At 40.0% G+C, this 15,317-nt stretch overlaps 1 protein-coding gene across 1 annotated transcript in view; it reads left to right on the plus strand.

Annotated features, from left to right (window-relative positions):
* LOC103178095 (low-density lipoprotein receptor-related protein 1-like) overlaps positions 1-14,260 on the plus strand; it is a 43,861-nt gene extending 29,601 nt beyond the window's left edge. Inside the window, exons 28-43 of the mRNA XM_042346809.1 lie at positions 958-1,080; positions 2,024-2,146; positions 2,874-3,245; positions 4,234-4,356; positions 4,569-4,691; positions 5,389-5,508; positions 5,585-5,710; positions 6,556-6,730; positions 7,214-7,438; positions 8,355-8,470; positions 8,549-8,688; positions 10,010-10,151; positions 11,004-11,153; positions 11,941-12,045; positions 13,899-13,976; positions 14,154-14,260. Coding sequence (XP_042202743.1) covers positions 958-1,080; positions 2,024-2,146; positions 2,874-3,245; positions 4,234-4,356; positions 4,569-4,691; positions 5,389-5,508; positions 5,585-5,710; positions 6,556-6,730; positions 7,214-7,438; positions 8,355-8,470; positions 8,549-8,688; positions 10,010-10,151; positions 11,004-11,153; positions 11,941-12,045; positions 13,899-13,976; positions 14,154-14,260 — 2,348 coding nt within the window. The remainder of the gene's footprint in view (positions 1-957; positions 1,081-2,023; positions 2,147-2,873; positions 3,246-4,233; positions 4,357-4,568; positions 4,692-5,388; positions 5,509-5,584; positions 5,711-6,555; positions 6,731-7,213; positions 7,439-8,354; positions 8,471-8,548; positions 8,689-10,009; positions 10,152-11,003; positions 11,154-11,940; positions 12,046-13,898; positions 13,977-14,153) is intronic.
* Positions 14,261-15,317: the final 1,057 nt, after the last annotated feature.

A 15,317-nucleotide genomic window follows, 5' to 3' on the forward strand; every position in this document is an offset into this window, starting at 1 on the left:
TGGGTAAATGACAAACTGGTTCCCAAATAGGGTGGCTTGATGAACACTACCCTCAGTTTAAAATAACTTGCTGTGGAAGGACTGTAAGATGGGTATCTGAAATATCAAAAAACATTTTTCATCCAAATTTCTTGTGGAAAGTGACTCCCCATCTAGTGATGCTGAAACTGGGACTTAAATATTTGTGGAGGATAATTTGGATTAATGTACCCTGGTATAGTTACTTGAACCATATTTTTAGAATCTTCAGTGGCCTCCACTTTCAAACTTACAGCTGAATTTTAATATAGTAAATGCACTTAAACCTGCCCAATTTTTTGTATTGGTGGGGGGAAGGATTGGAAATGGAATTAAACTTGCATCCGAATACCACAATTTCCTCTCCTTCAAATTTTAGAACAGTATCAGTCCTTCCTCTTCACATTTCACTGTCAAACAGCTTTTTGCAGAATCCAAATATTGATCAGATATCATTATGTACTTTTTTTACATATACCAGCCTACTGCCTGTTCATGAATAATTCAATACAATAGCTTTTCAGTTTAACAGTCTGTCTTGCCAGCAGCAGTCTTGTTTACTTGCTATACACAAATGCAAACAATAACCCTGTACAACAGCTTGTGCAGGATGCTTAAAGTGCAGAATTCTAGATAATCTGTAATTAAGTTAATGTATTCAATCCATACCACTGCTTGTAGTGGTTATTTAAAAGGTTTAAATCTAGTTTTTCTTTGGGTAAATATGAGCGAGGTATGTTTTTTTTTAAAAAAAGGATTGGAAGAGTAAAGCCATGTGTAGGTGCCATACGTATGTGTAATTATGTGTAACTTGGATTCTAAGCATAGTGACGGGTTTCCACATGTCTGACACCTACCTGACTAAAAATTATTGCCTAGACTTGCAATAACTCCTGCATTATAATTCTTGGCTTCAACAAATTATTTGATTTCATTTAGTTAATGCTACTTGTGGAGCATTTGACTTCATGTGCAACAACGGACAATGTGTGCCTGCAAGGTGGCAGTGTGATGAGAACGATGACTGTGGAGATGGATCAGATGAAAGCCCAGAAGTCTGCCGTAAGTATTGCCTTCGATAATCAAAGCAACATCTCTTTACACATTTGTTTTAATATCTTGAAATGCTTTGGTACATGCACTTTGGGTTTCAGTATAGCTTAAATTGTCAGCGCATTTAATTTGTGTATAATGTCCAGCTCTGATTTCTTTTTCTAGGTTTAATCTTAAATTCCACCATCCAGGGATTTTTTCAATTTCACTTGCTCACAAAATGCAATTTCTACACTTTACAATAAATCCTGTACTTGGGCTTTGTGGCATGTGTGCTTTATCAAATGCTGTTACACTGAATGATCAGTGCTCTGTATAGTCCACTGAATTCTTGCATGTGTAGATTTGACTTGTACATCTTGTAATTTAGTCTGACCAGCTTGCACACTACCATCCTGAATGTTGCATTTAATACAATAGTTGAATAGCCCCTTAACTTTCTCAGAATAGCTTGTACAGCTAAGGTTGGCTCATGCTGAATCCACTTGACCATTGCAATGACTAATAGTAAAGGAGCCAATCCCATAGCATATTGGTTAGCGCACTGGCCCACAAGTGAGAAGACTCGGATTCAATTCCCAGTTGGGGCAAAACCTTAAGCAAGTTTCCTTATTCCACACGCCTCTGTTTACCCAGTAGTAAGTAGGAACCCAGTTGTTCAATTGGCGGATCACTTTTTGGGGATAATCCCTCTTTATATAAAAAAAATTTGGGTTACTCAATCCACAACTCTTTGTGGGACACCACTGTGCCCAATTATCTGCCACATTTGACCCACAACATAGTCAATTCACTTTATAATATATTCTACAAGTGCTTTCAAAAGCCTCAACGATGTGATAAGGCACATGTCAAATGCAAGGATTATTATTGGATGTAAAAGGCTAATCACGAGTATCCTGCCTCTGCTCAGTATGCATAAACTAAAGAGTGCTTGAAATGCTTGTTTCAGATATGAAAGGATGTGGCCTGAATGAGATCAGCTGTGGACCTGGATCGCTCCACTGTATTCCAGTCTCCTGGAAATGTGATGGACAGTCAGATTGTGACAATGGCCATGATGAAGAGGGCTGTGGTATGAACCATCAATAACCATTAACACTCAAAAGGGGGGTAGGGGAGATGGGAATTAACCTCAAGGGGGAAGAGGATGGAAGAAAAAGCAAGAAAACTCCATGGTCATAAAATGGCTAAGTGGGTGCAAGTCCCAAGCATCTAGGTTATGCCAAATAGTACAGCTATAGTATATTTCATGGACAGAACCTCTCAGTACCTCATCTGGGATTTCCAGTTCATCTGAGGCATGGGCACAATGTTCATCTCTGCAGCAGCTGTACTACTGCTTTGGGTGTTGCCTATGTAATTGTTTAAATGTAGGTTGTCAATCAATTGGCGAATTGCTTTCCTGGGTAATAATCCCTCCAAAACAGTCATTCAATCTGTGACTGTTTATGGGATATTGTTGTGTGCAATTGGCTGCCGCATTTCACCCACAAAATACACTGTCAATCTACTTTACAATATATTCTGCAAAGCTTTGAGATGTCTCAAAGGCATGATAAGGCGTTATAATCATGCAAGGATTATTTATCTGGGGGAAGAACACATTTTGCTTGCAACTTAAATCACTGAACATATCACAAACCAGCTCAAGTGCATAAGATATCCAGGCAAGAAGCTCATTTTTCGGGTTGCATGCTGAAAAACTTTTACAACAAAACAACTTTAGGGGCCATCAGTGTTTGGTTGTCTACTAGGATGAACTTTGTTTTAGGTATTAAGTACCAAATGGCATTTTTCAGGCATTCCTACTTGCAGTCCACTGGAGTTCGCTTGCATCACTGGTCAATGCGTCTCCAAGACCTTTGTCTGCAATGGAAAGGAAGACTGTGCTGATGGAAGTGATGAACACCACTGTGCTGCATATTCCTGTGGTCCACATGAGTTTCAGTGCAATAATGCAGAGTGCATCCCATCAAACTGGGTGTGTGACAACAATATTGACTGTTCAGACAAGTCTGATGAAACTCCAGACCGCTGTGGGCACACCCCTCCCTCTCCTGTAATTTGCTCCCCCAGTGAGTTCAGATGTGCTTCAGGAGAATGCATCCACTACCAAATGTATTGTGATGGAGATACTGACTGCAGTGATGCAAGTGATGAAACTAATTGTCGTAAGTATATCAACTTTTTGCATTCACTTCTTCACGCACAGGCTCTTACAACTTATGAGCCAGTTTGGTTCTATGTGTTCCTACTATTGAAATGTTGGTTATTTTGGTCAGCTGGGTGTCCATTGCCAAGTTACAAGTATCTAACTCGACTGGATACCACATACGCCAACTACGCATGGCAGTTTCCTGGAATAGAATATACAAATCTATCATCAAGACAACAGAGGATTCACTTATTTTGTAGCCAAGCCGATCACCTTGAAGCTCCAAGGAGACCATCCTTACCTTTTTCTTTACCCCCTTCCCCTGTAACAGTCATCTGAGCACTCCAGATTATGTAACTCAAATCTCTTGGGTGGGTCACCTTTATTTTAAACTAGTTTAAGGGCACCATTAAAATTCAAATACTGTATTAGTAACTTCTAGACATTGCCCAGTGGTGTTGTGCTGGAATTTGATTTAACCCAAATCTTTGGACAAGTGTCCCAAAATCAATGTCATGACCCTATGGCTCAATAATTGACAGTAGGGATGGTATGATGTCTGTTTACTTCTTGGTGGACAAATTGGCACTGGTGGAATAGCGGTTTCACTTTCACATGTTAAATATTTTTAGAGATCTGCACTATAGGATGCAAACTGCAGAAACTCTTCTCCTTTCCTAGCTAAAGTCTACTGACTGAAACTTCATCAAAATAACTTTATACACATGCTGTTGGAGTTTCTTTTGAAGCTGAAAATTTATCTATACACTGCACTTTTAATGCAATGGTCCAACTTCGAGTACCACGTCTCATGAAAATGGTAATTGAGCACCTAAATGAGTGGAGGTGGTTCACTTCAGGATCTAGTCAATTGTTTCCACCTTTGGACCAAATAGATCATAGATGTTGCATTTTTCATTCCTTGTTCGGTACAATACTGAATTCAAGCGAGGTTTGGGTGTATGAGCTATACTAAGGTATCAATCACCTGATTTAACTTTCAGCTCGTCGAAAATGCAGACTTGATGACTTCAAATGTGGTGATGGTAGCTGTATTGCTGCAAGCCAGAAATGCAATAAGTTTAGGGACTGTACCGATGGCAGTGATGAAATGAACTGTACAACTCGTAAGTGCACCATTTAACCTATTCTACTGTGTCATTAGATGTACTGCTGTTCAGAATTAGCTGCTACATTTCACCCACAAAATGCAGTCAATTCACTTTATAATATTCTGTGAAGCACTTTGAGACGTCTCAATGATGTGATGAGGCGCTATATCAAATGAAAGGATTATATTATACTTCAAGCTTAACTTTTTTTGCTTTTTCTTCTGCAGCTGCAGTCTGTGAAGGGATCCATGACTTCCAATGTCAAAGTGGAGAATGCATTGACTTGGCCAAAGTGTGTAACCGACTGCAGGACTGTGCAGACTGGAGTGATGAACTGCTTGCAGAGTGTGGTAAGTGGCTTCGAGTTGTGGATTACATTGTCCCATTTATTGGACCATAAATAAATAACTGGAGTTTCTGTTTAACTTCTTTTTGCAATTGATTTCCATATTGGTAACTTGTATGAATTGAAATACCTTGTATTTCTAGTATGAGACACAATGTGTGATGAGTAAGCTTCCCACTACATGAACTAGCTTTGACCTCCCTTGCTATATATAATTTGAGCATTCCCTGTACATTTACCCATTTTACCCCATTATGCTTGCCTCGTTTATATTAAAAAAAATTGAGATCTGCCAAGTTGTGAAGTTGATTTGGCCTTGCTGTTTCCAAGCATGTAACTAGAAAACGATACAAACTTGTATTTATATAGTGCCTTTTAAGTCAAGCACTCCCAAAGTGCTTAATAATTGCTTGGCACCTAAACTAGTAAGCGTAGGTCTTGAGACGGACCTTCATGCAGAGAGAGCAAAGAACTGGTGGCGAGAGCTATTTGAGCAAAGTAGCGGTGCACAAAATGAGTGTTGCCACTCTACAGACTATTAACTACACGCCCAACTATAACTTTATCAAAATAGCTTTCTCATGCACATACTGTTGGAGTTTCTTTTGTTGCGGCTGTACAGTAACAGATTAAGCTCACTGCTCTAATGTCTATTGTCCTGGGATATAAAATGCTCAACTAAAATTTTGTTCTCTGTGCAGATATCGATGAATGTCAAATGGACAATGGTGGCTGTTCTCACATCTGCCAGGATCTTCATATTGGTTATGAATGTGACTGCCCTGTTGGCTTTCAGTTACTTGATGAGCTAATGTGTGAAGGCAAGTCGACTGACTAGTTATTAACTGGAGAAATTGTCTTTCTTTACAGCTAAAGGATATTAACTTATCTCTGCAGATATCAATGAATGTAGGAATCCTGGGACCTGCAGTCACATCTGCATCAATCTGAAGGGAAGCTACAAATGTACATGTAATGAAGGCTACCATATGGACCCAGCTACAGGGAGTTGCAAGGCAGTAGGTAAGTAGACTTGCTCCACTTTGCACCTGTTCGGGTAAATAACCATTTTCAATCCCACTGCACTTCCTATGACACTCCAATAGTACAACAACAAAATTACATTTGTAAAGTGCCATTCACACGAGCCAATCAGGAGAGCCTCAGTCTTGCTGAAATTCAGCTGTAGAAAGTTGGCTCTCATCCAGGACTTGATGTCTGATAGACAGGATGTCAGTAAATTGAGTAGTTAGAATCCTTTAATGGGATCTTGAACAATACATAATTGCTTTTAACAAACCTATTGTGCAGAAACGTTGTAACTGCTCAATTTGTGCAATTGTCTTTGCACTCTTTCATGCCTCTAATAGCTGAAGAGCAATTTGTAGGAAGGATTGGCTGGACATGGGTCTAATTTTCAGGCCACTGATATTGTAATTGATGGTTGGAAGGCTTATTCTGGATGATATTTTCAGGATAAATGGAGACTTTCCCAATATCTCACTAACACCAGTGTAATGTTAAGGTTCTGTTGGAAACAATGTGGTAGCTCAAAGGTTTACTACAAGGTCCCAGTTGCCCCCCAGTGATTCCTATGTACAAACATTATCTATCTAAGACACCAGAGTTACAGGCAGCTAGGTTTGCAATCCTGCTCCCCTCTATGCCTCGCTCTGATTCCTGGCTATTAAGTGAGATGTCTCTCCACCATCCAATATAGCCAGACCACAGACTTGTTTGTCCTGTTCTGAGGGCATATGCTACAGAGCAGAGAACATTTGAACTAATCGTGCAAGGCTCGACAATCATCCAATGAAGAACACTTCATTGATGCCGGTAGGGACTGACTTAATTTATTTCCTACCTAGGAGGAAAAGAGCCCTACTTGATCTTCACTGATCACCATGACATCAGGAAAATAGGAGTCTACCACAAAGAATACATCACAATAGTTGAGCAGCAGAGAAGTGCTGTGGCACTAGATGCTGATGCTATAGAACAGAAAATCTTCTGGTCTGATGTGGGGAAGAAGGCAATTTTCAGGTAACTTAGAGGCATGAATTCAAAACTCGACTAAAGGCATGAAATCTCTCATGATCTTGAGGCTTAAGATTCTTTTCAAAATAATTTTCTATGATTCTGTAGTGATGGAAGTTTTGGAAGCTTTTCCAAACCAGAATAGATTAAGTTTAACATTCTACAGATCATAAGATTTTTGTCTTACAAAGTTTTTGTTGTCTTAAAACAAAGCAATAGACTTTTCATGTATTTGCAGGTTCAGTCAATTAAAAATTAGTTGTGCAAATCTGGCCACCCATTTGCCTTGCCAGAATTAGAATATGACCTGTACTACATGTCTTAATTTAGTCCTGATTGTTTGGATCTAAGTGGGTTATAGCTAAATTGTACTCATTAATTGTACTGTAACTTGTTCAGTTTTACTGTTTGTCTACAGCAAACCAAACATTAAAATAGTGAATGTTCATTATAACTGATCAACTTTTTGTCTTGCCACTAACCTTGCAGTTTGTCCATGGATAAAACGAAAGCTGCAACTAATATTTCCAGAATTATCAAGGATGTTCAAATGCCTGTGGGAATTGCTGTAGACTGGGTCTACAAGCACATCTACTGGACTGATCGTGGCACTAAAACCATATCTGTGGCTACCTTCGATGGAACCAAAAGGACCACTCTCTTTGACAAAGATCTGAGTGAACCTGATTCTATTGCAGTTGATCCAATAAATGGGTATTGTTAAATTAGCCTTACTGTGTTAAAAACAACAACTTGACCTGCATCTTCTAAATCATCCCAATGCTATATTTGGCATTTTTTAAAAATCTAATGCTATTAATTGGAAATCTCTAATCAGGTTAGCATCTTCTGCATACTAAGAGCCTAATACAATGTGCACATGGGCTGATTTCCAAACAAAGTACAATAAAATGAATGGAAGGCACTGCATATAGGAGGCAAATACTGTATTGATGTGATAGATCATGGGGGCAGAGGGAGAAACAAAGATCTCAAGGTGTTGGTCAACATTATTCACCATGTTGATGCAGAAAGTAAACCAGATGCTGAAGTATATTGCCAAATCAGTTAAAATTCCTAAATACTTGAGCTACAATTTTCTGATTAGGTTGTACCTAGAGTGCCAGATATAGTCTGGTTGACTGAAGGGGATTGCCCAGATTCTAAAGGTGATACAGAAAAGTATAGTAATGCGACTTTCATAGCAGCAAATGAGGAATAATGAGTGTAGAGCAAACAACAGATAAAAGGGTTAGAGGTGAGGATCCTCTATTTTAGAGCTAAGAGTAGATGTATATCCCACAGACATGTTCACAAATATTTTTGATCAGCCGGGTGTCTGACACGTGCAGAAATCCATCACCATACTTAAGAATATCCAAACCAAACTGACAATTCCATGCATCCCAAGCTACACATGGAAATCTCAGAGATAGATTGTTGGAATGCAATGCACTCTCTCTCCCTGGAGGGAAGCATCCTGTAAACTTTCAAACTGCTACACTTTTTAAAGTGCCTCAAGATGGTTTCATGCACAGATAATTGTGCTCTTCAGATCTGCTTTACTTGAGCATGTGTTCACGATTAAGCAGGATTTCTTAGTTGTGACTAGTGTTCTTTCCTTTTAAAGGTTCATGTACTGGTCAGATAAAGGTGAAGTGACAAAAATTGAAAAAGCAGGAATGAATGGTGTTGATCGCCAAATTCTAGTTAAAGGTACACCAAAGCCGAATGGTATTGCACTTGGTAAGTAATACTAATTCCGTGTGTACTAAAAAAGGGCACTTTGTCAGTCTGGTTTTATATCCATGCTATTCTTCTCAGATCTCGTAAAGAACCGCCTCTATTGGGTTGATGTAAAGCTCCACACGTTGTTTAGTATAGACCTAAATGGTAAGGACAGAAGAACTGTACTGGAGTCACAGAAGCTACTTGCTTATCCTTCTGCTGTTGTATTATTGGAGGTAATGTCTCAATTGTGTTCTGAAATATTAGCAGCAGGCTTGTCTGGTTGAAAATATAACCCAGTTCTTCTAATGAAGAATGTTTGCTTATAGTCCCAAATCTTTGTATACAATGGATTATTTGAATGTGCCAACTGATTTAAGGCACAGTCAAAACTATTATCTTAAATTTAAGATAATTGGCAAAAGAACCAGAGGAGATTTTTTTATATACGGAATTGTTTGGAGTCCTGCAGCTCAGTGGTTAGAGCACTCGCTTTGCAAGTGAGAGACCTGAGTTCAATTCCAGGCAGAGGGCGAAACCTTGGGCAAGTTTCCTTACTCCACACGCCTAATAATAATCCCTCCAAAAACCAAAAACAATAATAAATTGGTCATTTTCAATCTACGACTGTTTGTGGGACATTGCTGTGCGCAATTGGCTACTGCGTTCGCCCACAAATATACAGTCAATTCACTTTACAGTGTGTTCTGTGAAGCGCTTTGGGACGTCCTCCGGATGTGAAAAGCGCTATATCAAATGCAAGGAATATTATTATATTATTACACCCTGGCATGAACTAACTGAAATGGTGGTGGAAATGGATTCAATAACTTTCAAAAGGGAATTAGATAGGTACTTAAAGAAAAAAATTGCAAGCATTTGGGGAAAGAGCAGGGGAGTGGGGCTGATTGGGTAACTCTTCCAAAGAGCAGGCATGATGGGTCGAATGGCCTCCTTCTGTGCTGTATAATATTCTATGATCTATTAAATAGTTGTAGCTGATTTGTCAGATGAGGTATCACTTCTCCTTGCAAATAGGACAAGATATTCCATGAATTTGCCTCTTGTTCACAATGTCATGTCCAGTTTGGGTTCTCAATCCTGCCAAGTACAGTGGTGATGAAGTTGAAACTATTTACAATGTTTGGTGGAAAGGTTTGCCTGAAGCACTAGTGATTCATGGCTCTGCCTAGTGTAGTGCCCATCTTTTACAAGCTCAGGGCACTAGTTGAAGCACTTTTAGCCTCAGAACCCCTTGAATTAAGGACCCAATTCCTGATCACTGTAAAGATCCTTACAACACTGGAAGAGTTTTCTTCTTCAGCCAAGTGGCTTGTTGGTGCTCACTATTTAAGGGTAACCATGAAAAATGGTCACTTGGGTATAACCTGCTTAGTTCACCTCCAGACAAATTAAGTGCAATGAGTCGCTCCATACATCTATCTACTTGAATGAACTTTTAAAGCATGGGTGTTGAAGTTATGTAAACTGTTAGAGAATCTCTGTAAGAAACTATAGATGTAGTAGTAAAATTTGTATTTGCTCTAACAATTCTAGGATTATGTCTTCTGGGCTGATGGAATTAACAAAGCCATCTACAGAGCCAACAAATTCACAGGAGAATCTGTGGTCGTTTTGGCCTCTCATCTGAACAACCCTCAAGATATCATTGTTTATTCTGAGATTATTCAGCCAGCAGGTAAGCAATCTCTTGGCATGTAAATGGTGTTGCAGTAAAACTGTTCTGGTAATGTAGGTGAAAAGCTAAACATACAAGGTTAATGCTAACAAGGCTTATGTATGGCTGGTTACCAGAATCTGACTTTGATCTGTATGAATAAACATGATTTGAGATTTATCTTGTTATGAAGGCATTTTTATTCCATACTTTGAAATTGAATAATATTGCTAAAACGTATTAGAGTTGGAGGTGGGCTGCACACCACACAGATCAGGAAAGTGGTGCAGCCTAACTCCCTCACCAAATACTGCTGTGACACACAGCAGTCTGGTGATCCTTTGAGTGGGGCTAATAAAAGTTCTTCCCTCCAACTCAATACACTTGAAGTAGACATTGTGCCAAGTGGCTGTGCATTGAAGCCATGCCAATGTTGTAGTAGCTTTAAGTCCTGTAGCTCAGTGGTTAGAGCACTTGCCCCACAAGCAAGAAACCTGGTTTTGATTCCCGGCACGGTGAAACGTTGGGCAAGTTTCCTTACTCCACACGCCTCTGTTTACCGAGCAGTAAGTGGGAACCCAGTTGATAGTCGATTGGCAGATCGCTTTTCCGGGGGGTAATAATTCCTTGAAAATACATTTTAAAATAAATAAATAAAGTGTCACTCAATCAAAGGCTGTTTGTGGGATACTGCTGTGTGCAATTGGCTGCTGCTTTTGCCCACAAAATATTCACTTTACAGTATATTCTGTGAAGCACTTTGAGACAAATGCAAGGATTATTAACATAATAAAATGGGCAGGGGGAGGTCTCTAAAATGTATCTGGTATAAGTCATTAAGAGTTTTTAGGACACTTTGTTGACTTCTTCTAGGCAAAGACTGGTGCAACCAAAAGATCAAGGATGGAGGTTGTGAATACCTATGTCTTCCTGCTCCTCAAATTAACAGTCACTCGCCCAAATATATCTGTGCATGTCCATCAGAAATGGAACTCCAAGAGGATGAACAACACTGCAAAATAGGTACACAATCTTCTGAAACTATGATGCTCTAATACATGAGCCAGCATCAGCTTTTATCACACTAATACTTGATGGCTACAGTAGGAAGTCTCAAGAAATAGCTGGATAATTAAAGGTAGTCAATGGAGGATAGCTATAAACTCTTCAAAGTTTGAATCAAGCCCTCCAGGATCTATTTTAAGACCTTCGTAAGCTTAATGTGCAACAATATTAAACTTTTAACCGTGATGCCCAAATCAGAAGACTTCAATATCAGGGATTTAGACTGGTAAGTATCTATCTGACAGATTCAGTGTGCATAACTCTTGTGTAGGACCCAGAACTAATGGACTAAAAGGAATGTTAATCAGTGTCTGGACTCAGCCACTTTAACCTGCTCCAGCTGTCCTGCAACTTGTTCCCTTTCACTCTGGTGGGATCTTTCTCTTGTACCATTTTACCAGGTACTCTTTTGGGAAAAAAAAACCCGCTAATGTAGGGCTCCAGCAATTCTTCCTAAGCCTAAATCCATTTAACTGGGTTGTTGCCATGAGTCCATCTCTAGACTTTGAACATTGCTCCTCACAGCAGATCTTTAAGTCTCTCGTCTATCATTTTACTGAGATCTGAGGTAATGCGTTGTAGTTATACCCCTGTTTTGATGAATGCAGACCAATTGCCTATAAACTGCATTGATCAATTTTTGTCTTCATTTTTGGCTCAAAGCATGGTCAGAACCCTTCAGTCTTGCAAAGTAATGAGACAACCTGCTGTTAATGTAAAATGTTGTCTTCCCTTTTCTTTCCAGTAACTCAGTATAGAATAAGACCCTCTGCTTTACCTACACTTGCTTCTAATGACTCCACAAAAGGCATCCGTTCCAGTCTGCAAACAGTTTTGCCAAGTTCTAAAGGTAATTAAATTTTGATTTGAATTTGTGCTCGACATGGTGTGACTTGTATTTCAAGCTTCAACCAAACGTATAATTCTTATTGGATTTTGTTAGGTAAAATGTTACCTATATGAGCTAATAACTAGGATATGGAGAGAATCCTACTATAATAGCCTGCCAGGTTAAGAAATCTTGGAACCAACTTTGAATCTGCTGAGTTGTAGATGAGTTTCCCACATTGCGTTGGATAACTTTAGTAAATACCCAGTTTTCCAGACTAAGGTATGTGGAATTCAAGCCAAGCCGGCCTGGACCCAAAGCCTAAACTAAATTTCAGTGGCTGCATGTAGACTCCCACCAGCCCAGCGCTCCCTACGCACACCAATGCTCCACTAAGCAGCCTTTCAGATGGGGATATCGACTTAGACTCGGATTGTTTGAATCCCACAAACAGAAAACTGGCTTATTTGCTATTCTCTGCTTGTGGGACTCAAACAATTACAAGGCTGGTACCAGCATTTTTGACAAATGTCAATACCAGCATTGTAATTACACTTAATCAGAAATTCCAGCTTGCCAGATCTCCTCTTTATTCTATTTTCTTTCCCCTCCTACCACCATCAGTCTGGTGAGCCTGGATTGGACTCTTTTGAATTTCAAGCTAGATTGTAACCTTGATTCTTGACCCCATGATTCACTGAATGTTTTTGTGAACCTTTACTGTGTTTACTTTACTAAAACTTTACTATGAGATTCCTCCATGTTCAGAGCAGAACTGAAATAGGTCAATCAGGTGTTGGTACAAACAACAACAACAAACTTACATTTATAGAGCGCCTTTCACGTCGGAAGAACATCCCAAAGCGCTGAACAGTCAGGTGTCGGGGCCCGAGCATGGCGGGGGGGTGGTGTGAGGGAAGACAGAGAGGTGGGAGGGATACCAAAGGCACGGTCAAAGAAAAGGGTCTTGAGACCGGCCTTGAAGTGGAGTCCTGTAGCTCAGTGGTTAGAGCACTCACCTTGCAAGCGAGACACCTGGGTTCAATTCCAGGCAGGGCAAAACCTTGGGCAAGTTTCCTTACTCCACACGCCTAATAATAATCCCTCCAAAAAACCAATAATAAATTGGTCATTTTCAATCTGCGACTGTTTGTGGGACACTGCTGTGCGCAATTGGCTGCTGCGTTTCGCCCACAAATATACAGTCAATTCACTTTACAGCATATTCTGTGAAGCGCTTTGAGACGTCTAGAAGATGTGAAAAGCGCTATATCGAATGCAAGGATTATTATTATTGAAGGTTGCAAAGGAGGAAGTGAGGCGAAGGGACCGTGGGATGGAGTTCCAGAGTGTGGGGGCAGAGAGGCTGAAAGCCCGGCCACCAATGGTAAGGCATGTCGGGTGGGAGACATGGAGCTGACCAGAGCCTGATGAACAGAGGGAGTGGGCAGGTTGGTAGGGAGTCAGCAGGTTAGAGAGGTAGGAGGGGGCAAGGCCATGGATGGCCTTAAAGGTGAGGATGAGGATCTTGAACTCAATCCTCTGGGGGATGGGGAGCCAGTGGAGTCGGGGGAGGGTGGGAGTGATGGGGTCACGGAGCCTGGTGAGAGTACACGAGCTGCAGAGTTTTGGATGATCTGCATCGTGTGAAGGGAAGAGTTCGGAAGGCCGATGAGGAAGGAGTTCCTGTAATCAAGCCTTGAGGTGACAAACTGCTGTCAACAATTCACCAAGTCTGGTTTATTGTTATTATTTACTTGGTTTTGGCATTGGCTATCTTGACACTAGCTGCCCTTTAGAAATGTTTTTAATGAGGTTTTTCTTGCATAAGGTATTACTTTGTGGAAATGCTTTACGTTTCCCTTAACTTTCAGATGTAAATTCAGGTACCTCTTACAAAGATGAGAAGCCTGGCAAAGGAGCTGCAGTTGGCTGGTTTATCCTTGCTATCCGTAAGTTGATAACTACTTTTGACTGTCTTAAACCATCTACCAAAATAGCTTAATCTTGTGGACATGTTAGTTCAGTAAGTGCTCATTGTACTTTGTGTTCTACAAAGGTTCTTGACTTTGTTTAAGGGTGTTTCTAATATAGGGTAAAATATTAAGCCTCTCTGATTTTTCTTTCAGTGCTCTTGGCTGTAGCTTGTATAGCTGGTTACCTCAAATGGCAAGACTTGCAAAAGAAGAGCCTGCAGACAAATAGCTTTGAGAACCCATTGTTTCAGAATGAATAATTGTATGAAATAAAAATGATTTTACACTAAATTTGGTGCCTTGGTTAATGGTAATCATTATGTAGATAGGAGGGGAAGATCCTAGAAGATAGTTTATTTCAGGTTTTGAACCGTTTCTGCATCCCACTGGGGTGAGGGGAACGCATTTAAAGTAAATGTGCAAATATATTTCAGTTGATCTTAGTCTACTCATGGTCATGTATTTCATTTATTCAACATGCATGTTGCATGGTAGACTTTACAGGGGTGAAGTGGAGATCTAATACTTGATAAAGGATTTACAAAACCCCTTAAACTGGTTGCATTTTCAGGGTAGCTTTTTATGATGATAATCCTTGCATTTGGTATAGCGCCTTATCAAATCTTCAAGAAGTTTCAAAGTGCTTCACAATATACTGTAAAATGAATTGACTGTATATTTTGTGGGTGAAATGCAGCAGCCAATTGCACACAGCAGTGTCCCACAAACAGACGTGGATTAAATGACCATTTTTTTTGAAGGGATTGTTACCCCCGGAAAAGCCAATCGACTGACAACCGGGTTCCTATTTACTGCTCTCTTACTGTAATCAGGGGCAGATGGAGTAAGGAAACTTGCCAAATGTTTCACCCTGCCTGGAAATCAAACCCAGGTCCTCTCTTGCTTGCAAGGCAAGTGCTCTAACCAATCTTTTCAGCCACCTTTCAAAAAGGTGTCCTGTAGAATATTTGTCTACATATCCAACGTGTGGTTGGTTGCTCATCTGGTTCTTGAAATGAGTGAATTGTGTACAACTTCAAGACTTGTAAATGTGACCATACGATGCCACAATTCAACTGTAGTCTGTTGTACATCCTACAGCACATGCTCTCAACTGCAATTCACTTATTTTTTCCCCCTCAAGACTGCAATTCTGTCTTCTCACAGCAGGTGGTGCTGTTGCAAATGCTGATGCCTTTCAATTTACTATCACTGAACAAATGCTAATGTTGTTGTTGTAGTGAGGGCATTAGGAAGTTTTTCTTTCTTTATCCTTCTCCCTATATTAATCACTCCTTTTTTGACTGCAAAAGCATA

Source organism: Callorhinchus milii, unplaced genomic scaffold (assembly GCF_018977255.1).
Source record: "Callorhinchus milii isolate IMCB2004 unplaced genomic scaffold, IMCB_Cmil_1.0 Scaffold1, whole genome shotgun sequence".
Taxonomy (NCBI): Eukaryota; Metazoa; Chordata; class Chondrichthyes; order Chimaeriformes; family Callorhinchidae; genus Callorhinchus; species Callorhinchus milii.